At 38.8% G+C, this 24,925-nt stretch overlaps 1 protein-coding gene across 1 annotated transcript in view; it reads right to left on the bottom strand.

The window, feature by feature from the left end:
- The window catches only part of DNAH5 (dynein axonemal heavy chain 5), a 336,377-nt gene that overhangs the window by 27,185 nt on the left and 284,267 nt on the right, over positions 1-24,925 (bottom strand). The window contains exons 66-72 of the mRNA XM_049768362.1: positions 22,393-22,636; positions 19,905-20,019; positions 19,053-19,243; positions 14,286-14,407; positions 11,791-11,940; positions 4,453-4,698; positions 178-397 (exon numbers count right to left, since the gene is read on the bottom strand). Of these exons, the coding sequence (XP_049624319.1) occupies positions 178-397; positions 4,453-4,698; positions 11,791-11,940; positions 14,286-14,407; positions 19,053-19,243; positions 19,905-20,019; positions 22,393-22,636 (1,288 nt within the window). The remainder of the gene's footprint in view (positions 1-177; positions 398-4,452; positions 4,699-11,790; positions 11,941-14,285; positions 14,408-19,052; positions 19,244-19,904; positions 20,020-22,392; positions 22,637-24,925) is intronic.

Genomic DNA, 24,925 nt, shown 5'->3' with positions numbered 1-24,925 from the left:
TGATCTAACACAAGAGAAATATATTCCAGATGGAGGATGTGACAAAGAAATCCTCTCACCTCACCTTCTGAAATAACAGCACTCTTCTTAACTACATCAGTGTACTGCTGTAAGTGCCCTAAGAAAGCCATTCAAGAACAAAATCTTCCACCAATTTGGAAGCTTTCCTGGACTTACCACCATATGTCCTCTTCAGTCCTGCCCGGAGACCCTGTGGAGGCTCATTGACGAATCGAATGGACATCTGAAGCAGAGTGATGGGGAATTGCTGGTGGACTTCCGTGGTCATCCACAGGCGGAAGGCACCATGGACCACTTCAGTTTCCACAATTATGTCCATGAGCTCACCCAGGAAATCTAGTCCCAGGTGGCAGTTCTGCAGAAGTGCCCAGCCTCCCTACAAAGACATCCATAAATGAAAACAAAGATACTGCGGTATTTCACTCAGAGATTTAAATCATCACATCACTTAGACATTACATGTTAATGGAGAAGCCCACTAGCCATGTAATGCCATCTTGATCAAGTTTAAAGATACACTAATGATTTCTAAAGATGCACTCTAGGCTTTCTCCTCTGAATCCTGCCACATCAAGAGTGCATGACAGTGGTGGTCAGAAAATAACCAAAGTCAGGACAGACCAGATAGAACAATAGGCACGGCTCTTATTTTGCATGTGGTTGACTGAGGTTTGATCCATATGGCACTCTGAGCCCTTCCAGAAGTGATTCCTCAGCACAGATACAGGAGTAATCCCTGAGTACCACTAGGTGTGACATAAAAATTAAAGAAGTAAGATAAAAGAAGAGAGAAGAGAGAAAAGAAAGAGACAAGGGAAGGGAGTAGGAAGGAGAGGAAAGGGAAGGGGAGGGAGGGGAATGCTGGTAAGGGAAGGGAAAGGGAGGAGAGAGAAGGAAAAACAAAAAGCAAAAAAACGAAACCAAACTAAGACATATAGAGATATCAGTACTGCCAAGAAAATATGGTGGACAACCCAAGTAATTTAGCACCCTACCCCAATCCCACTGAAACTACAATAAAGGGACTTTGTAACCAAAGGAAAACACCATATTAGTTGCTCAGAAAAAATACAGTAAAGATAAAGACAATATTAATAATATTTTAATCAAAAAGAAGATGAATCTGAAAGCTCAGAGAGAGCTGTGCTGTACCTTGATTCAAAACACACACTTCCCAGAACTCTCAATAATGATGGCTCTGACCATGGGAAGAAGCATGGGCTGACTCAAGAGTAAAAGACCAAAAGGATAACATAAGACCCATCTTGGCATGCTCCTACCCTACTGGTGGTCTCCTTTGAATGGCTCAGGATTTGGACTGAGGACATCAGTTGAACAACAGCACGAAAAACAGATGAAAGAAAGTTTTCCTGCTGAATTTAGAAACCTGTGTACACCAGTATCTCAGAAGATAGCCAATAGCACATATTACCAGAACTACTAGGGATAGTACAACTTTCCCTGCAGATCAGCTGCAGATCAGATCAGCCTATGAACAAGATGAAAACTAATTCTAGATGATCCTGGCAAATGAAGATAATAGAATCTTTTTTGTTTGTTTTTACTGGGAAGGGGACTATATCCTGAAGTCTTCTGGGTTCACTCTTAGATCAGTGCTTTGGGATAACTCCTGGCAATGTTCAGAGGACTATATGTGTTGCAGGAGACTGAACTGAAGCAAGTACCTTTACATAACTTCTAGCCCTTTTTTAAAATCCTACCCTGAGGCTTGGGGAAAAGATAGTACAGTAGGGAAGGCACTTGCTTTGCATGTAGTCAACTTAGTCAATATGATCACTGGTACTGCACATGGTCCTCTTAAGTATTGACACGAGTGATCCTTGAGCACAGAATCAGGAGTAAGCCCTGAGCACATCTGGGAGTGCCTTCCTCAAAAAAATAATAAAATAAAATCCTGGGGCCGGGCGGTGGTGCTAGAGGTAAGGTGCCTGCCTTGCCTGCGCTAACCTAGGATGGACCGCGGTTCGATCCCCCGGCGTCCCATATGGTCCCCCAAGCCAGGAGCGACTTCTGAGCGCATAGCCAGGAGTAACCCCTGAGCGTCAAATGGGTATGGCCCAAAAACCAAAAAAAATAAAATAAAATAAAATAAAATAAAATCCTACCCAGTATTGATCTTCCCTTATAACATATTTGTATTCTAAATACATTTACTGCTGATGAGTTCATTAAATTGTGAATAAGCAATGCACCAAAATACCTCCCAAAGGTATCTTTGTATAAATAAATTTAAGAAGATTCCTTAATAAAGCAGAACTGGCAGAATTTAGGTCATATCATATTGATTATCTCTATATCCAATAGATTGAGTAATGACTCAAAAATTATTTGTAATATTCTTATAACAAACTTGAGTTGTTTTCTTGACTCTGTAACTTTGTCTCTCTCCATTTCACCAGAAAAGTCTGGGCTATTTCTCTTTCTAAGAAACAAACTAAACACCAAATCCAAAACTCTAGAGTTATACATAAAATTGATGACTAGGGACTATGCACACTCCCTTACATTTTCTTCAGAAGTATAAAGAACTTCTGAATAAATATATATGTTTTCTAGCTCTTGCCCTTTGAAAAATTCAACAAACACTGTCCACTATACAAAGAGAAAAATAAATTCAATGTAAAACATGATAGAAACAAAAAGTTTGCAGTTTTCTCTTTGACCCTGCATAAAGATGGACCCTATTAAGATTCTTATGTGAGAATGTTGATGCCTCTGTCTTCATTAGAGTCTCTTCCCACCACTGTGGTTAACTTGCTATTGTCTTAATATTCAGTATTGTGTTTTGCCTTCTTCGTACTAATGCATATTCATTTTTTTCTGTTCTTATTCTGAGATAGCTGTTTTATTCTGCCATATTGCTGTAATGTTTCAAATATGCCATATTAAAAAGTTTTGTTTCAAAACTTAGTTTCTTGGGACTGGAGATATAGCACAGTGGGTAAAATGTTTGCCTTGCATGCTGCCAATCTGGGTTCAATCTCTAGTATCCAATATGGTCCCCCAAGCCTACCAGGAGTAATTTCTGAATACAAAGCCAGGAGTAAGCCCTGAGTGTCAATGGATGTGACCCCAAAACAAACAAGAAACATTATGTTTCTGACACATTCAAACTACACCAGTAATTTTAATTTAAGTGAAAATTACTAAACTTTAAAACATGAATACAGATGGAGGCCAGGGGCCAAGTGGTCTCAGGAGCATTGTTGGAGAGAAAAAGAAAAGAACAGAACTAAATATCCAAGCAAAATTCAATAACAATAGAATCAAGAGACCCAAACTATAACAATCTAAACAAATTTGGCCTTATACTGGCAGGCCAGGAGGTAAAGTTGGTAGTGTAAGATGCATTCTTGGAATATTGGTGAAAGAAAGTCAACACTTGTTTGGAATGGCCCTGATTCACTGTATATATGAAATCCAACTATGAAATACTTTATAAATCATAATGATTTTAATAAAATAAATAATTAAAATAAATAAATAGATAAATATAATAACTAATATATATAATATATAATATATATAATATATAATATAATATATAATGTATATTATATATTATATAATATATAATAAATATAATAGATAAATATAATATAATAACTAATAATAAATAAAAAAAGCCTGAAAGAACAACCCAACTAGATGCTGGGCTGAGTGAAAACTATTGTAGTTACCTGAGTATTAAGGCTAAGGTAGGAGATGGGGAATGGAATGTACACAGGCATCTCTTGGTGGTAGGAAGGCAATGGATATTAAGTGACTTGTGTCATGAATGGTAAGTGCTCAGAGAAAAATTCCTGAAAGTCAATGATATTGTAGAAAAAAAATCTTTTTTTTTCAAAAGGATTAGATGCTGCTAATAGAAGAAAAAACAAATAAATAACCATTTACCTGTCTTTAATAATAATTAGCTGCACAATTATCTTCTTTGTTTTATTTCTGGGCCACCAAGGAACACTCAAGGGTGACACCTGGCTCTTGACTCAGGAATCACTCCTGGTCGACTTGGGGGACCATATGGGATGTTGGATATTGAACTCCAGCCCGTAGTATGTGTGCAAGGTAAATCTACCCATTGTACTATCACTTTAAACTCACACAATTATCTTTTTAAAACTTAAATAAGTGTCCTAATGCTGCTCTTTCTCTGATAGTAAAATATAATTATGCAGTCACTTGGAAGTGAAAAGTTAAGGATGAATGTTTTTCCACAAGTTAAGGTTGGCAGAAAAGTCCATGTTTTTCCATAGAAACTTTCCAATTGATATATACTATTTTCTATTTTTGGTACTATCATTCAGTATATAAATCAAAGCTATGAATGACACCTAAATCCTGTCCACCTAGTTATTCCATATAATAGATCACTAACAATATGGCACAAAATTAGGCAATTGCTCTTACGTTTGCCATAGTCTGCTGCAAAAGTTTTCGAGCATGGACCTCCTGACCCTGGCCCATAGACACGTAACGTGTTTCGATCTTCAATCTCTTTCCCAAAGCAATTATGGAATCTGTGGGGTCGGAGCCCATAGACAAGAGACAGATGAGTGGTGTTCGCGGGTCTGATTCTTCCCAAGTCTTTTCCAAATCCAGGACAACGCCTTCAGCATAGTTCTCTCCCATGGAGTCCATGATGTACTTGCGTGCCTGCCAAAACAGTGGGTGAGTCACCAAGATAACCGCCTTAATGCAGCATGATTTGCTAAAATGATACTTGTACATAATCTTAGTGATGTCCACATCATCTTGTTATGGAAATGCAGCAGAGATTTCTTCCTATTTGGGTATCATACTATACCTTTACTTGCAGAAAAAAAGTGATTACCTAACAAACACACAGTCACACAGTAAAAAGCCCAGTATCCAAGCAGTTTAAGCCTTTCTTTGGGTTCTTTTTCAATAACAGGTTGCTGCTTCTTTCAAACATGTTTAAAAATATGTGAACACTATGTAAGATGCTTTAAATGAAATGCACATGCTTCAAAAATAACACAATGATTGGGGTTTAATGGGAACTTATGTAATAACAATTATTTAATGACTTATTGAATTAAATATATTGTATCCTTATAGAATGAGTTTTAGTATTATATTCATGACATTTTTCCTAAGTCTTTATTACCATACTTGTTTTCCCCTTTATTGATAATTTTAATGAACTACTCATAATATCATAGACTTGGTCAATTATATTACAGAACACAAATTAAATAAATAAGTCTTTTTCTCAAATAATTGAGAGGATTACTATTTATTTCTTAATAAATACAATGGGACAACTTGTACTCTATAAAAATTCTTCCTCTTCTGACATCTTCATCTGCCTTTGTAAGGGTAAAACCAAACTCCTCTCCCTACTGGGATTCTCTCTAAGAATCATTCTCACATAACAGACAGAGCCCAGCTATAAGTGACCCAAGGACTGGGTAGTCAGTTTTATATGCTGCTCATCCTCAGTAAGGCACAAAAGTAGCTTTATATTTGACTTTCCTCAAATCATAAAGTCCCCAAAGAGGTGGTAAGAGGAAAGAGACACTCACTGGTTAATCCATTGCCTTTGGGTTGATTATTGAATTTCAATAATAGAGGTTGTTCCTTTACTTTAAATATCTTTATACATACCAGCATTCACAAAGATACCTTCATAGCACAAAAGTGAAGTTTACAAATTTGAGATTATTTTCCACATTATTTTTGTCTCCTTTCCGCAGGTTAAAGTAGGATGCTAATGGCTTTAATAAAAGATTCTCTAGCTTGTTTAGTGTCATTTCATTTGATCTAAAAACAACCCCCAAAAAATTGCTGATTGTGTCTGTGCTCTTCGATGTACAGCGTGATTCTATTTCCATGCCTTTTGATTTATAGTTAATCCCCATGAGAGCCTATTCACCCCCATTACACAAGGTTTCTCTCAGACCATCTGGTAGGAAATAATGCTCCTTGGAAGGACACACAGAATGAGAGTCCTCCCTTCACTAAGCTTGGAACAGCTACATCAGAAAAATCTGGGCCATTTACTATAGAGGGGACTCCTCTCCTCCTAAAATTATGATCCTTCCATAACACTCAGGCTACCATATCTATGGTGGATTCTAAAAGACGCTCCTTTGTTAGTGTATATAGCATTTCCTATCTTGGTAATTAACTCTAGAATATTCAGGAAACAGGTATACAACCCGGTTTCCCAAAGTTCCAAAAGATGGCAATTGGAGTCAGAACTAGCTGGGCCAGGTCAATGACAATGAAATGACAGGTCGCTGGGTGGGTCTTTCATTCATGGAATTGATCGTGAACCACCTTTTCTCTCTTCCTGTTTCCAGTATTAGGAGACTGCTAAGGAGATGACAGGGTTCGGTCCAGCTGAATTTGGAGCATAGATACTATTTATTTTTCTAGATTGTTTAGATCCAGAATCAGGTTCATTAATCTAAGTATAAATGTTCATATTTACATATTTATATATAATTTATTGTATATTTATTAATTTATTAATATATATTCATATTCACAATCTTCTATTGTCTTCTGTTGAACATTTGTAAGGGACATTTCTGTCCCTTGACTTTTCATCATAACAATAGGCAATGTACTGTCATGTCAGAAAGGACTTCCAAGGCTGAACACTGTGTCATTTCATACATTGCAGTTGTTTTATTCCTCAGTCAAATATACCTTCCTCTCCACAGAGTTGCTTATCAAGAACCAGCTGATTTCCATTCCAGCCAGCCAGGAGTTCAAAATAACCAAGGTTGCTTTAGAATTCATTATTGACCCAATGTGGATATTACCATCCAAATGATGTGCCATCTTGCTCTCTTATATACATCAAGGACCAGATGGTAAATAGTGTAGGTTTTCCTCCCATACCAACTGTGTCATAATAACTCAATTCTGCCCTTGGAGCAGAAAAGCCATCATAGATAATCCATTAAATCCATGAGCATGGCGATGTTCCAATAAAATGTTATAAATGCTGACATTAGAATGCTAGAGAGCCTGCACATATCACAAAATAGATTCTTCTTCTGCCTCTTTGCAGGCATTTAAAAAACATGAGAACTATTCTTAGCTCACCAGCTCTACAAAAGCAGGCAGGGAACCAAATTGTATTTATTCGCCAATCCCTTCAACAGGCTCTGTATGGGGAAGGTTCTGTTGCCTATAATGGAAATGCTGACTGAAGATCTTTCTTGAGGATAAAGAAACTGTTCCTGGAAGAGAAAGGAAATGACTGTTCCTGTATTCTCAAAAAAGTCTTAGTCATTGGCTCAAAATCACTCAAAACCAAAGAGCTGCAATGAGTCTGTAGTGTAATTACACATTATTCAGCAATTCCAAGTAAGCACACAACATAGAGTAGCATGAATCTGGAAATCCCATGTACATATGGTAGGAAAAAATGCATGTCTTCTCCTTCCAAATCTTCAATTTCTATACAAAGGGCCAAGTTTGATCTCTGGATCTATGTCCTCAAGAACTGCTAGAAGTAACATTTCAGGACAGAATTGAAACAGACCCTGAGCACTGCTAGGTGTGGCTCAAACTCTATGGACCCCCTCCAGAACATGAACCATTCAGTTTTTTTTTTAATTTTTATTTTGATCATAGTGGCTTACATATCTTTCACATTAGTATTTTAGGTACATATTAACATTGAATCAGGGGAATACCCATCACCAAATTTGTCCTTCCCCCCTTCCCCATTCCCTTTCTGCAACCCATATCCCCCACCATCACCCCCCCACCCCCCGGCTGCTAGAGTAGGTAGGTGGTCGCCTCTTTGTCTAGCTTACTATCAGTGATCAGACATCTGTTTGGTCCTGGTGCCCTTCCTTGTTTCTCCCTCTATTTGAGAGGCTAAGCTAGATAAATTGCATTATGTGGTTTTGTTTGAGGAAAAGAAAAGCAATAGAATGGGGTAAAGAATAAGAAAAAAAATTAAAAAATGTTAAAATATGCTGAAAATGGGCGGAGTCCTTCTAGTGGCTATCAACCTCAGTTTGAGAGCGGACATGAAGAAGGTAATTGAAACACCATAACAATACAAAAATAAATGTCAAATTAAATATCCAGTGAGCCCTACAGCAATAAAGAGAAGCACCACACTATAGTCTTGGTTCTGAAATCAAATCATGCCAGAGTGCAAAAAGAAAGAGAAAGATAAGATAAAATATTATAAAATTAAAAAGGAGACATCAACTTCAATATCTACACCAAAATAAGGACGTCAAAAAAACAATCAATCAATCAATAAATATATATGTGGAAAAATGATTATTTTGTGCTTTTTTTCTTTTTTTTTCTTTTTCCCCCTGCATAGGCACAGTAATTATTGAGGATATTATAGAGGGAATTCCCTTGGCCTAGGAGATACAGGGTTTCTCCATCCCTGAAGTATACTGTCATGGGATTAACTATAGACTCCTTGTATGATCATTTACTCTCCCCTCGGTGCTTTTGTGGTGTACCATTTAGTTTTACATGACATTTTGTGCATTTTCACTGGGATGGCCAGACAATCACTTCAGTTATTACTGAGTCTTATTACAAATTATTCTGCTCTCATCACAGGTAGGAATCAACTTTGGACCTTCCATTTCTAACTTCACCCAGCTTAGCCCCATATTGTAGGGAGAAAGCAGTGAACCAGGTAAGGCATGCTGAGAAAATCATTCCGAAATAAATTTTACGGTTTTATGTATTGTAGGTTGATGTGAACGCACAATAGACAATTCTTGCAGGAATCAGTCAGAAAACATCTGTGAAAGTATCTTGTAAGCTGATGCTTGTATATGAGTGAGATTCATCTAAGCATGAGGACAGTTTTATAAGTCAGAGTGGAAAACATTCTATAAAGAAAACATATAGGCCTTGAAGCAGAAATTGATTGAGTTGTTGCATGAAGATAGAGATTATCCAGCCAAACTCATCAGAGCCAGTCTACTCAAATGATATCAGGCTTCTGAACTATCTACAGAGAAAGTTAACACCTCAGGGGAATGAATAACAAGTGCCACATTTCACAAGCTACTGATCATATGAACTTGAAGAAAAATATTATACCAATACCTGGTCCCAAAGAAACAGATTCTATCTCTGAGTCAGACATATAGATGCATTAAAATAAGTCTCTTTCCCCTTTCTGATCTCTCCTTTGTATTAGACACTAATGTTTATATGGGAAGACACACCCTCTGACAATATATTCTTCCTTCATGTGCAGCTGAAATACTGCAAACAAATCTCATGTTTACAAAGATGAAGATTAAATTAATCTATATCATAAACTTCCTAGTATGATTCTAAAGCATCTGGCTAAAAAACTCACAAAAAGAAATGGAATGCAAGAATAGGTGCTATAGAAGAGAGAAGAAGTTCTTCAAAGGAGCCTTCCAGATCCTTAAGACGAATGTATTATCTTAAGGACTCTGGGAATCCATTAAAAGAACAGAATAATCATACTTTCATTTCTTCTAGTGTAAAATAAACTCAAATGGACAGGGAGTCAGAAATACAGGGATTAAGGTACATGCCTTTTATGTACTAACCCCACTTTGATCTTCAGCAAAATTTAAGGCCCCTGAGCACTGCTGACACTGGAGATCTGAGGAGCTGAGGTGGCCTGAGTAATTCTTGGTCCTACAAGGCATGAGCACCATTACATCTTTGGAGTCTCAAATGTAACCACCTTCCTATTTTCTGGCAATAGAGTCATTGGAAAGATCTGCCCCATGTCCAGTTACCCTGAGATTGAGAGGATTCTCCCATGCAAATTAATAAAATAAATGGACAAGAATGAAGTCCCAGGAGACCTGTAAAGAAGACAGGACTCTAACCTGCCTCCAGATGGCAGCAGACAAGAAGACAAAACCTCAGCATGGAATCAAATGGAGTGTTTATGGAAAATAAAGAGAAAAGGGAGAAAGGAGAAGAAGGAAGGAGGGAGGAGTGGGAGACAGAGAAACAAGTAAAGTAAGAAGCAAAGAGCAAAAAAGAAGAATCTATTTGAACCTTTTGCTTGACCTTTAAATAAGGCAACAGTTGGGTGATTCATTTGGGTGGGATAAAAGTCATAAAGCTGAGAAGAAAAACGGGAGGAAAGGTGAACTCCAGGGCCTGAGTGGCAAAACTCATTTTTCTTTGCTCAATAAATCAGTGACTCTGGCTGTTTTCATGATTCCACAGTACCTACTGGGACTTGGAGACAGCTACTCTATACACTTTTAACACTCCCACTGGGCCATGGAGAGGAAAAAATTCCATCCATTCTATTATAAGTTCAGCCTATTGTTTCTCCATGGCTAATGGAGAGAGGCCCTTGCTGATTCAGCCCATGTTGAATATTAGAGTTAAACTTTTAATTGGGAACCAATTTTTTGAAAGGGTCAAAGTCTACGAGGAGCAGATGAAAGGTCTTTGACAGGCTAGATCTTCTGGAGGTGGGATTCACATTCAAATCACACATGGAATTCAAATTTTCATCTGAGGCCAATCTATTTTCTTGCACCCAGGGTTGTAACTCTGGGAAAATGACTGTCAGCTTGAGAATTATTTATTTCCCTCAAGTCTACCTTCCTTTCCTATTACTTTCATATTTATTCTACTTAAAGAAACAGCAGAGAATCGTACCTTTTTTTCACTGACTTATCATTCTACGAAAACGATAAGAATAATCATGACCTTTCTGATATATCTAGCTGTTGCAAGTCAGCTCCTGAAGAGGTTGACTGATGGAGGGATGGAGGATGAGGTCTTTCCCCTCCAGCTCAGAGCACGCAGTCTGCCACCCCGTCCAGCCGATGGTTCTGAGTGAAACGGCGGGTAAACAGCTCGCAGACAGTCAGGCTTGTGGAAATACTAGCTTTATTCGGTGGACAAGACTGAATTCCAAAGACTCACCATAAGTTCCAGCCAAACGCCTCTCACCTTCCACAGACCCTTGCTTTTATCCCCCAGAATCAGGTACCACCCAATGGTGGGATCAGATACCACCCAATGGTAGAAGCAGAATCAGGTACCACCCTAGTGTGGGGGCAGAACGCCAGGTCACACCCTAGGGTAGGGCACAATCACCGATCAAGGTAGGGTCAGTAACATAATAATCCCCAAAATATTTACATATACAACATCTAGCCACTAACCACAAAAATTGATTTTTTTTCTTGCACTCTGTACAATTTCATCCTACAATGATTATCAAATATCTTAACCCAAATGTATAATAACACCAGTCTAGTTATTAGTTGTTAATGTTTCTACTTTTAGCATTGTTACGGCCAGAAATTAGAATTTGTATTCTAGGGGCCGGAGCGATGGCATAGCAGTAGGGTATTTGCCTTGCACATGGCTATCCCAAGATGAAATACGGTTTGATCCCCGGTGCCCCATATGATCCCCCAAGCCAGGAATGATTTCTGAGCACATAGCCTGGAGTAACCCCTGACTGTCACTGGGTGTGGCCCAAAATAAAAAATTGTTGGGTTACACCTTATTTTACCTAAAACAAAATTTATACCTGGTTTCTTTGTATTTGTTTGTTTACAATTTGGTTTCACCCAAAACAAGATTGTCCTACTTGTAAACCTGGGTTGGTTTACTGCCCCACCCATGGATGATCTCTGTACTCAATAAAAACTGTAGTTCTGGCAGGCAGCAGGGTCCATTGTATTCTAATTACTTTAAATGTAAAGGAGATTCTCCTTTGACTGACACTTCACTTGTTTTAATATGTATTTTTACCTGGGCGATGGTTCTGTCAGGACACCAGGATCTAATGAGGAGAAGACGGCTAAAGCAGTCAAGAGATTTATCATAGGCATTTGGAAGAGGTTCCTCCTCAGGATTTTCCTTATCAAACCAAATTTTCCACAGTTTCTCATTTCTTGATATCTGAAATAGCAGGAAATAAGAAATGTGTAAAACCACAGAAAATGTTTATTGTTCACACAGTAAGCTCAGTCATAGTTCACCACAGAAAACACAGAAATAGTTTACCACAAAAATAATTCAGAGATATTTTTCATCAAGCCTCTAACACTGTAGGCATGCATAAATAATAGTTTTCAACTATTTTTGATAATAATTTGTGCTCCAAAGTTTGAGCATCCAAAATATAGGTATGTTCGCTCTAATATCCATCTTTATTAATAACAGTCTCAGCTTTTGAAATAGGGACAATCCTTGACTATTTCATTTCTTCTATGCCTTTGTACTAACAAATTTGCCAAAAAAAATCAATGGAAACTTATTTTCATTATTTTAAATAAATTTGATTTGCTTCATGAAATCTTCCTCTGATCAGCCACATCTCAGCACTCATTTTTTCATATTTTCCAGAACCATTTTGACACACACAAAAAGGATTATTACATGTCTATTATTAAATGAAAAGCTTTTTGATCAATACTTTATTGAGAGTAATTTGAAAAATATCATTTAAAAACATCTTCCGATAAATAACCAGATCCAGTTTCTTTTAGACAATTGATAAAAAGAAAAAGAAGATGGTCCATTATTCTCTGGAGCTTAACAAAAAAGAAAATTAAAAGCTTATGAGAAAGAACTCAAAAACAACAACAAATTATACCTACATATATTATCTTATGTTCTCTGCCACATTTCCATAAAGAAAGCCCCAAATGTGTTCCTAAAAGTATTTCTGAGAGGCCTAACAAAGTTGAAAAATTGATTATAGGTTTTTATTTAGAGATACCATGTAAGAATAAAACAATTATAAATATTATTCTCTTTAAGTCGTGAAAGACCATGAAATGTGGAGAAATTCTAGGTTAAAAATATACTTTCCAAAAGATAGCAAATGGGGCAGGAATGATAGCACAGCAGGTAGGGTGTATGCCTTGCACAGTGTTCACCAAGGTTAGATCCCAAGCATCTCCTATGGTCCCTTGAGCCTGCCAGGAGTAATTTCTGAGCACAGAGCTAGGAGTAACTCCTGAGTACTGCTGTGTGTGGCCAAAAAATGGGGGGATAGTAATTAAGATAATGGGTCATAAGTGCTCATTCCCTAAAAACCACTAACTTCCTAAAATAAAATCTCCAAAAATAGTTAATTTACCCCTCAAAATTTTCTCTACCTAATTACATCATTGATACTGTGAAGATCACTAGTGGAAAGTCAGAATATAAAAGTTAAACTTCTCTTCTGGTTAATTTAAATAGAGAGTAAAGACAATAAACAAGGGTGGGAGAGTAGAAAAAATGCAGCAAGAAGGGCACTTGCCTTGCACGTAGAGGACTAAGTTTGATCCCAGGCATTTAATATGGCCCCCTGAGGTCAGCAGGAGTAACTTCTGAATGTAGAGACAGGAGGAAACCCTGAGCATTGCCACTTGTGTCCCAAAAAATCCACATGAATAAAACTGGGTCCTAAAAATTCTTTAGCTGGTAACTGAGCTGATCTACCTTCATTCAATGTGTCTTGGATTTAGTCAACTGATTTTCAAGAGTCTGTTTCCTAATCGATCCTCAATTCAGTTCTCGGTAACCAACCAATTTTTTTGTTTGTTTGTTTTTGGGCCACACCCGGCAGCTCTCAGGGGTTACTCCTAGCTCAAACGCTCAGAAATTGCTCCTGGCAGACTCGGGGGACCATATGGGATGCCGGGATTCGAACCACCATCCTTCTGCATGCAAGGTAAACACCTTACCTCCATGCCATCTCTCTGGCCCCTATAACCAACCGATTTCTATAATTCCAACGAATACACATGGTCAGAAACCGGTTTATTTTAAACATCTAAATAGCAGAGGCCAAGAGTTTGCTTTAGTCTTGCCCAGATGGCTAACATCAGGAGGAGCAAGAGAGGAAGAAGAAAAAAACAGGGGAAAAACAGTAATATTTAGCCATGATATGTAGCATTTACAGGTAAATGGCTTATATTCCTTTTCATTTCATCTCTAAAAAGAGACAAAAACCTCTTAATTATATCCAGTTATTTTGTCTAATTGAAGCCATCTGCTTTTCTACTTGTGGATCTCTGGTTATTGATACTGTCATATGGTGCAGGATAGCAAAGAATAAAACCATTTTCCAAAGAAACTATTTCTTTCTGCAAGTGAGAAAAGCATTATTTAAAAGAGGTTAAGTGTCAAGTAAATAATATTTTAGAATGATAATAGTAATATCTCCCCCTTTCATATATACTGTAGCTGGTGATAAATCAGAGAGCTGCTCATTGTGACATTATCAGATCCTCATTCTGAACACAATTTACCTGATCAAGGACATCTGAAAATTGTCTAAGTTTACTGAGTTCTACCAAATTCAGCCAGGTCATGTCAAGGATCCATTTAGATGGTTTAGGAGGACAAGCTTTCAGGTCCAGAGAGGCTCCACCTTGAAATTCAAGCATATCAAAGTCATCAGTTTCTGTTTAACTCTAAAACAATGAAGACTTTTGCTTAAGTTATTTCTATTTCAATTGTTTTTCTACATTGACCTTCATTAAATTTAGAATAAATCACAATGATAGATAGGCTATAAAATTAACAAAGGGGGTAAATGATTTTTAACATTTTAATTGGTTGATGCTGTTATTTACAGTACTGTTAATAATGTTTCTCATTTATATAATTCTATTTCCTTCTCCCTCACTTTATCTCTTCTTTTTGAACCCACTTCCCATCAACTCAGTTATGTGAATGTTTATCCCTAGTAGGTTTTCTTTGGTCCTTGATTGCTACCTCACTATGTATCTTTTTTTTTTAATATATTTTTTATTTAAACACCTTGATTACATACATGATTGTGTTGTTTGGGTTTCAGTCATGTAAAGAACACCACCCATCACCAGTGCAACATTCCCATCACCAATGTCCCAAGTCTCGCTGATCCCCACCCAACCCCCGCCTGTACTCTAGACAGGCTTTCTATTTCCTTCATACATTTTCATTATTAGTCACTATGTATCTTTAACTTCCACAATCAAGAGAGCTCATTCTGTATCTGTCCCTTGCTTTCTGATTGCCAACTCATGATGATAATCTCTAGTTCCACATCAGAATATTCCATTGTGTCTACAAATACATAACTTACCCATTCATCTATAGTTGGACATCTGAGTTGTTGCCATATCTTGGCTATTATACTAAGTTTGGAGATGGATGATTTTAGAACAACACAGTTAAGTATTAGTAATGTGGGTTTAAAGACAGACAAGATACAGAATTCTGTCCTAGGAGCATCTAGCCTCTCTGGGACATCTCTCTTTCCTATTCCCAAATATGGAAAATGGTGATAAAGAGACATAGGGGTCATGATTTAATAGGAGGAGGGGAAATAATATGCATGGCACATCCAATGGGACGATGGACAAAGGGGAATCACTAAATGCCAACTACTGTTGAGATGAATGAAGAAACTTTCCAAAGTTGGCACAAGCTTCTTCTATGAATAAAAACTTATCCAAGTATGCTAGTGCCATTCATATGTTTAAAGGGGTGTTTCATAAGACAGGCTATTCTTCACATCTGCTCTGAGATCACCTGAAGTCCCCACTGTTCTATCTATCACTTACATTTGGTCAATCTGACCATAAACTAACATTTCCTGTGGGCACTGGCTCCTATCTTCCTTCACAGATGACTTATCTGAGCTCCCCTATTTCAAGAAGTCTCACAGCACCATAAAATATACAACATCCTAAAAATATGATTGTATTCCATCTCAGAAAAACCAAGAGTGCAAACAGCTATATTTTAAGTCAAGGAGTTAGCAAGTCTTCAATAGGATGAAATGTACTGTTTAATAAATAACCTCTATGGCAGAATTTCAAGGGACATATTCTGTAACCTTAAGTCTTAGAAGAAGAAAATCAGCCCATTCAACCAACTCTAAATTCTTTTTTAAGACAGACTAGATCATAAATAATGTACTCAAGGTACATATTGAACCAATCTCCACAAACCTCTCTAAATTGCCCTATTTTGCCAAAACCATCTTAGAATGGCTTGTAGTCATTTCAATAAAAATACAAGCTTATCCAATCAAAAACAACTGCTTTAACAACCAGGCCTAAGGTCAGTAAATCATGTTGTAAAATGTCACCCCAATGTTCATATCCATTTTCCAGCAAAAGAAAAGAGAAAAAATAAAGGTTTCACCAGAGGATTAAAGAAAGGATATTCATAGACTATCTCACTGTTCCTTGTAGCCAAAGCTTTACTCATTATTTAATATATGGTGATTGTATTGGAATATCTTGCCTAACTTAAACACACAAAATAGGCAACAAAGAGCAACTGTAATGGGTCAGAGCTGAAAGACTTCTGGATTCTATGGCACCAGACTCAATGGGCTCCTGTGAATAAACAGTTGGGGTTGACATAATTTTAAATAAATTATTTAAATTCTTAAACAATATGCATCCCCTTCATTTCTCTAACTCTTGCCTTGGGGAAAAGAAGCTTTAAATATACTGTAAAAGTCACATAGATCATAAAAGATTTATGCAACTTTCATGAAACAATTATGAAGTGTCATGGTTAAAGCATACTTCAAACATCATTTAGGTTGATCCTCTATCATCCTAAAATTAGCAACTTGAAATATTAGTATTAAAACAGAGTTGCTGTTTAAATAACTTTTTAATTTTTTCATGGAAATCAAAGCTTACTTTATAGCATATGAGAGTTAGTCAAGTAGCATTATAAATAAACATTCATAGGTATTACCTTAATAATACTTAACATCAAATATTTGATTTTTAAATCAATATATTCTAGCAAGCAAAGTTAAAATCTGACAGAAGAAGCTTATGTTATGGAATGGATTTCATCATTATAACTAGCAAAGGGATCTTAAAAATAACAGTATTCTAAAGTTGCCTCTAAAACTCTAGGTTATAAAGCATTACTCTATACTCGATATGAAGACTCCCCAAAACTGTTCAACCTATGCATGTTACAAACCAGTCAAAAAACAAAATAGCTCAAACACTAAAAAAAGCATACTCATGCCTCTCATTTACTGCATGTATCTGTCAGGGTTGCATCAGCTGTGCGAAATATCAGTTATGCTAATGTTAATGCTGGATTTAGAATTGAGGTTGATCTTTGCACTGTTTCTAATGGCTGTGCACAGGAGAATAGCCGTGAGCACTTTTTTTTTTTTTTTTTTTTTTTGGTTTTTGGGTCACACCCGACGGTGCTCAGGGGTAACTCCTGGCTGTCTGCTCAGAAATAGCTCCTGGCAGGCATGGGGGACTATATGGGACACCGGGATTCGAATCAACCACCTTAGGTTCTGGATCAGCTGCTTGCAAGGCAAGCACCGCTATGCTATCTCTCCAGGCCCAGCAGTGAGCACTTTCACTGAGAGCCTTTAACCCCAAATCCCACATGTGATATAATCACTCCAGCCTGTGAGAAACATCATGGCATTTCAGCCCGACCCAGATCCTGCATTTTGTAAAACTGTCATGGGGAAATGCATCTTAAGCCTATGTTTTAGTGTCAAGAAAAGCTTCCCAAATGGAATCTTCTGTGGGAATTTTTTGGTAGGAAAGCCTAAGGAGCAAAGTCACTGAGGCCAGAAATCAGTTCAACGTAAAGGGCTCCTAGGAGAAGGCAACCCCTCTTTCTGGATGCCGTTGTCTTTCCAGATTCAACCACCATGGTAATGAATTTAGTAAACAAAAGTTTGAAGTGACCTCATGCTCATGCAGGAGAGATAGCATGGGGATTAAAGCATTTACCTTTCAGCCTGTCAACCCCATTTTGAATTTCTATGGTTACATCAGATGAACAACCCAGGGGTGACTTCTGAGCACAGAACTTGGAATAGTTCCATGAGTATTGCTAGTGAGCACAAAAGAGGAAGGAAGGAAGGAAGGAAGGAAGGAAGGAAGGAAGGAAGGAAGGAAGGAAGGAAGGAAGGAAGGAAGGAAGGAAGGAAGGAAGGAAGGAAGGAAGGAAGGAAGGAAGGAAGGAAGGAAGGAAGGAAGGAAGGAAGGAAGGAAGGAAGGAAGGAAGGAAGGAAGGAAGGAAGGAAGGAAGGAAGGAAGGAAGGGAGGAAGCGGGACCATACCTTAAAATATTTTTGTTCAAGCCTTCCAGAGTATGACAGTGAACTGCTATTTCTCAGCATTCTACTGGAATGCTCCAGCACACCTGAACTCATCAGGGCTCTCAAAGATGCAGAAAGGCATCTTGGGAGGAACTTCTCTGCCCTGCACCCACTCCTGCTCCAGACATCTCCACATTGCAAGGCTTGATCCCCCTGAAGCTGGAAGCCATCCCCTCTTCCTCCAGCTCCCTCCTTTTAAATATCCATAGGCCAGTGTCCCCTCCTCCACCTAACCTTTGCTTACTTCCCAAGGAGGCTTATCTATTCCATTAGTGATTCCAGAAAACAGCCCATGGAAAACCTTAAACTTGCCCACTCCTCCTGCCCTGGAATCTTCATGCTCCTTTTCTTGCCTTTTTTTTTTTTCATGGTGCTGAGAAGCTTCTCACATGCTACTGAATTTGCCTATTTTACTATTTGCTATCTTCCCCCACAAATATGCAAGCTCTAAAAAAACAGTTTCCGTTTTTTTCTTTTCTTTTTCTGTTCACTGAGTTCTTTCAAATACCACTTTTGAGCCTGGGTATATAACATATTCTCAATAAATATTGCAGTAATGATGTGTTAATGAAAGACATGCAATCAGTGAATGTATAAATACTATCTTCAAAAAAAATCTAAGAAGGGACTGGAGAGATAGCACAGTGGTAGGGCATTTGCCTTGCATAAAGCCAACCCCAAACAGACTCTGGTTCAATTCCCAGCATCCCATATGGTCCCCCAGTCTGCCAGGAGCAATTTCTGAGTGCAGTCAGGAGTAACCTCTGAGTGCCACTGGGTACAAAAAACAATCAATCAATAAATAAGTAAATAAAGTTTAAAACATTCCAAGAGGACTGATATAGTCATGAAAAAATTACTTCATGGGACCTTCACAATAACTCCTACATTTGCCTGTAGACAATATGATATCGACCTTTGATAAAGGTGAGAAACTCTTCATGCTTCACTCGGTTTCTCTGGATGTCGATCTTTAGCGTCAGCAGCAAAGTGAACAAGAATTTGTGCTCTTCGTACAAGCCTCGGGCAGCATATTTATAAATCTCATAGGTCATGTGCTCAATGATATTAGCAATCCTCTTGCTTGTAATCGGGCTTTTGACAGACCTGGGAAAGAACATTAAAATCAGCCTTTGCCCACTCCCTTTTCAGATGGCCCAGAAAAATAATATCCTGACCCAAGAATAAGTAACTTTCAAAAACCAATTTTTCATATTTTTTTACACACTAACAATAATGGCCTGAAATCTAAAATCACAAGTATTCTCCCAACAGAAAATAGTAAAACAGAATCTAAATCTAAATCTAGATGTGTTTAAATTTAAACACATCTAAATAATGTGCAGTAGCACATATTACTGCAATATTTGTTGAGGATCTGTTATGTGCCTAGGCTCAAAAGCGATACTTGGAACATGTCAATGGACTAATGAACTAAAAAAAAAAAAAAAGAAAGAAAAGAAAAATATGTAAACTTGTTTTTAATTTTAAAAATCTACATCTAAAGCAGATTTGGAAATAATCCTCAACTCTGTCTCAAGAATGTTCTGGCTTCATGAAAATGGAATTAATCAGAGACCCTTTAGGGCCAAGCTGTCTAGGAGCATAAAATGGCCATAGGGGACTATGCTAACACTCAGCTCCAGACTCTGATCTGCAATGTCAAATTCAAGACTTGGCAGCAGAGTAAAAAGAAGAAGCACATGGAACATCGTCATCCCAACCCTGAGAGAGCCAATTTTACTTGCTACACTGAACACAGAGGTACCTGGCTAAGGAAAGGTCAAAGAGGTGGAGGAACTGGCGGAGCGAAGTCTGGTACATCTCATTGACCAGGCGCATCTCAGTGGTGAGGAAATACAGGATGCTCCCACGAGTAGCCACTGGAAGACAAACAACAAAGCTGGTGTGCTGAGAGGACAGGAAAGAAGTGACCTGGGCATAGACTGGCCAGAAGTCAGAAGGAGAACGAAGTCCTTGGTGTTGGAGCCAGGAGTGTCCGCCAGCAAAGACGAGGCCAAGCAAGGCTAAAAGCTCATTCCTACTTCAATGCTTTAGGTCGGTAGATTGCTCTGTGCTTACTCAGTGGTACTTTCCACTTTCAATTCCCTTGATAACTTACACTTCATTTACATTTCACTATGTTTATCATAGGTAGAAAAAAAAGCCAGGAAATACATGTATGTTCCATTTACAAATGCTGAACAGGAGCCAGAACAATAGCACAGTGGGTATGGTTTGATCTCCTTGCATGTGGCTGACCCAGGTTCGATCCCTAGATATGGTCCCTGAGCCTGCCAGGAGTAGTTTCTGAACAAAGAGCTCAGGGGTTACCCTAAGCACCACTGGTTGGGCCCCTCCTCCCCCAAAACACAAGCTTTTATCTTAAAAATGACGATAATTAGGGGCCAGAGTGATAGCACAGTTGCTAAGGTATTTGCTTTGCACTCAGTCAACCTGATCCCCAGCATCCCTACGGTCCTGAGCCTCACAGGGGCAGTTTCTGAGCACAGAGCGAACCATCAGTGGGAACTGCTGGGCCTTCAAAGCTCTACTTGGAAACTTCTCCAGAAATAGAAAATAAGAACTGAAACAACAAGAAATAAACAAAATAGACTAGAGCCATAGCATGGGGGTGGGGGTCGGGGCATTAGCCCTATACACTCTGGGATCACATATATGGTTCCCTGAGTCCATCAGGAGTCCCTGAGTACAGAGCCAGAAGTAACTACTAAGTATTTCCAGGTGTGTACCAAAAAGCAAAAAATAAAAAAAAAACAAGGAAGGAAGGAAGGAAGGAAGGAAGGAAGGAAGGAAGGAAGGAAGGAAGGAAGGAAGGAAGGAAGGAAGGAAGGAAGGAAGGAAGGAAGGAAGGAAGGAAGGAAGGAAGGAAGGAAGGAAGGAAGGAAGGAGGGAGGGAAGGAGGGAGGGAGGGAAGAAAAAAGGAAGGAGGGAAGGAAGAATGAATGGACGGAAGGATGGATGGAAGGAAAGGAAAGAAATAGAAAATAAGAGATAAAAAAGAAAAAGAAAAGAGAATAAACGAAAGGGAGAAAGAAAGAGGAAGGAAGGAAGGAAGGAAGGAAGGAAGGAAGGAAGGAAGGAAGGAAGGAAGGAAGGAAGGAAGGAAGGAAGGAAGGAAGGAAGGAAGGAAGGAAGGAAGGAAGGAAGGAAGGAAGGAAGAAGTCATATGCAAAGGAAACATCTATTCCATTGATCTGGACTATAACTTTTTTTTATTTAGCCCACACCTGGTGGCACTCAGGGCTTACTTCAGACTATGTTTTGAGATCATCTCTTTTTTTTCTTTCTTTTTTTTTTTTTTTTTTTTGGTTTTTGGTTTTTTGGGCCACACCCGTTTGATGCTCAGGGGTCACTCCTGGCTAGGCGCTCAGAAATAGCCCCTGGCTTGGGAGGACCATATGGGACGCCAGGAGATTGAACTGCAGTCCTTCCTTGGCTAGCGCTTGCAAGGCTTATCTCTAGTGCCACCTCACCAGCCCCTTGAGATCACTTCTATCAGTACTTGGGAGATCATATTTTGCTATGAACCAAACCCAGGTTGGCTCCGTGCAAAGCAAGTGAGTTAACTTCTGTCCAGTGTCTCTATCCCAGAAACAGAATTCTGTGGGGGAAGTTTCCTCTTGCAATCTATGGCCAGTACCAGCTCACAGACACATAGGTAAGGCTAAAAGACCTTAGAACCTAGAAACACCCCCATACCTGCCCCTGACCTGAGGAGAAAAGACAACAAGGAATAGACCAATTCTGTTAATGCATGCTGGGCAATTAGGGGACAGTGTCCTGGGCTGTGCTTATTCAATTTCACTCATTAGGAACAAAATGTTCTTTAAAATTAAGTTTTCTAAGTACCGATACATAGCTCAGCAGGCAGGGCTCTTGCCTTGCAGGTGGCTGACCCAGGTTCAATCCCCAACATACAACACCAGTAGTAATTTCTGAGTATAAAGCCAGGAATAACCCCTGAGCACCATTTATGTGGCCCAAAAACAAGCATACAAAAAAATCCTTTCTTTACTCTCTACTTTTAAAATGCATTATTGGAATCAAAGAAGTCTGTACCAACTAGAAAGAATTCTAAGCACAAAGAAAAGCTAGATCCTTATGCATTTTTTTATCTTAATAATATGGAATATTTCCCAAAGAGATGCCATGATACATAAAGGACAACCTCACAATGGACATTATCCAAAAATCATTTTCCTGTGACATTTGTCTTTCATTACCAAACTCACCAGGCCTGTATTCTTCCCGAGCTGAGTTAATTTGAATTTCTGTCTCGGCTGAAATTTCCAGCTTCTGTGTCACCTCCTCCGCTGTCTTTTTTGTGTTACTTAACACAACAATGAGGCTCTCATCTTCCACTAGGGACCCTTGTGTGCTCGTCAAGCGGTAAAGCAAATTATCTTCCAGCTCCTTCATCCTTCTTTTGTTTGCCGTTACATCTTCCATAAGATGAGTCCTTTCTTTCTCCAATTCCTGTGGATTTGCATAAACATTACCTGCACATGTAGTCCGTGGCTTCCTTTTATTCAGCATCTACTGCAGAACCATTCTTTAAACTGTTAACCTACGTGATTCCCTAAAATTTTTTTACCACTTGTATCAGGTTGGGTTTTTTTTGGGGGGGTGCATATCTGGTGGCACTCAGGGGTTACTCCTAGCTCTGCACCAGAAATAGCCCCTGGCAGGCTCAGGGGACCAAACAGGATGCTACGAACCTGGGTCTGTCTTGAGTTGGCTGCATACAAGGCAAATGCCCTATCACTGTGCTATGGCTTCAACCCCTTGTATCACTTTTGATGGTAGGAAACATAGACTTCATAACAGGAGGAAAAAGACAAATGAAAAAAATAATTGGTAGAAAATAATATGAAATATGCATCTGACTAAGGCCACCTGTCTTGATTTTCCAAAGACAAATCATTTAAACAATTTTACTTTGGGCACCGTGATTTACAGTACTGTTGATCATAGGATCTCACACAGGACACATTCCCACACATGTTCCCCACAAGCATCCACTTCCCCCCACCACTGTTCCCAGTGTCTCCAACCTCCACTATACACAATGTCATCAGCCCCCTTCTCTACCCTGTGGCAATCTTCCTACTAAGAAGAGTAATGATGAATTCTCAGCTCCGGTTACTTTGGGCCACTTGGTATATCCCTCCTTTCTCAAATAATTTTAAGTTACATTTTTTATTAAATTTGTTTCTTTTGGGGGTTGTTTGTGGGTATTTTTGTTTGTTTTGGTTTTGGTTTTTGGTCCACATCCAGTAGTGCTCAGGGATGACTCCTGGCTCTGCATTCAGATCTCACTCCTGGCAGGCTTGAGAGACCATATGAGATGCCAGGGATCGAACTGGGTCACCTGTGTGCAAAGCAAGTGCTCTAACCCCATATTATTGCACTAGCCCCTTAATTTTGTTTTGCTCTGAGATTATTATGAATGGGGCCGGAAAGATAGCATGGAGGTAAGGCATTTGCCTTGCATGCAGAAGGTCAGTGGTTTGAATCCTGGCATCCCATATGGTCCCCTGAGCCTGCCAGGAGTGATTTCTGACCACAGAGCCAGGAGTAACCTGAGCGCTGCCAGGTGTGACCAAAAAACAACAACAACAACAACAACAACAACAAAAAGAGATTAATATGAAAGTAAATGGAAATATATTAGAAGACAGGTATGAGTCAGATTAGATATATTTAATTCTGTGTAGGCTCTTGTTGAAAAGAGTTATCTTGTTTGTGTGGGGGCATTTCCAATATGCCAGGTGAAATTAGACCAATTCTGTGAAAAGCAACTGTTCCAAAAGTTAGGCAAAAAGGCTATGCTGTTATTACTGCTCCATTGAAATTGAATTCATCTGGTTTCTGTTTGGGAGCCACATAGGGTATGCTCAAGGATTGCTCTTGCCCTAAATTCAAGAATCACTCTTAGCAGTGCTCAGGGAACCATATGGAATTCTGGGGATTGAACTTGGATTGACTGCATGCAAGGAAACCACCCTATAGGTGGTACTATTGCTCCAGCCTCTTAAAAAAGTAAAAATCTTGGGCCGGAGAGATAGCACAGCGGCGTTTGCCTTGCAAACAGCCAATCCAGGACCTAAGGTCCAATCCTGGCATCCCATATTGTCCCCCGTGCCTGCCAGGAGCGATTTCTGAGCAGATAGCCAGGAGTAACCCCTGAGCGCCGCCGGGTGTGCCCCCCACCAAAAAAAAGTAAAAATCTAAACATAGGCCTTAGTATGCATTATACAAAGGCTCGAAAATTTACCTTTTGTAACCCTAAAGCAGCAAGTTGAAAACAAAGGCTGTGGTAAGAAAATGACACAAATGAACAGTAGGAAGTCTAAGGCAGAGTGAACAGTACTGAATACAGGCGTGAGTCTGTGAACATCCAAGAAATAAAAAATGACTCTTTAAGCCAAATAAAGTTTAGGACTGACAGTTTTAACTCTTGTATAGCTACAGCAACTCAGCAGCTGAGTGGAGCAAAAATTGCCTTCACCGCTGCCTTTTCAGTTATTTTGAGAATTTCCTCAGTGGTTATTTTAATTCCTAGATTCACTGAAGAGAAATCACAAATTTGAAGTAAATAGCACATGAGTACAAACAGATGACATTTAATGGTTTCTGTAAAAAAAAAAAAAAAGTCCTTTTTCTTAAAAGGAAGAATTTAAAAAATCACTCAGAATATGACGACTGTGTAAAAGTAATAACCAATGAAAAGAGAACAATGAGATCCTCTAGTGACCATATTTA

Source organism: Suncus etruscus, chromosome 2 (assembly GCF_024139225.1).
Source record: "Suncus etruscus isolate mSunEtr1 chromosome 2, mSunEtr1.pri.cur, whole genome shotgun sequence".
NCBI lineage: Eukaryota > Metazoa > Chordata > Mammalia > Eulipotyphla > Soricidae > Suncus > Suncus etruscus.
The sequence above is the reverse complement of the archived record's forward strand: the minus strand, read 5'-3'. Positions and strand labels throughout refer to the sequence as shown.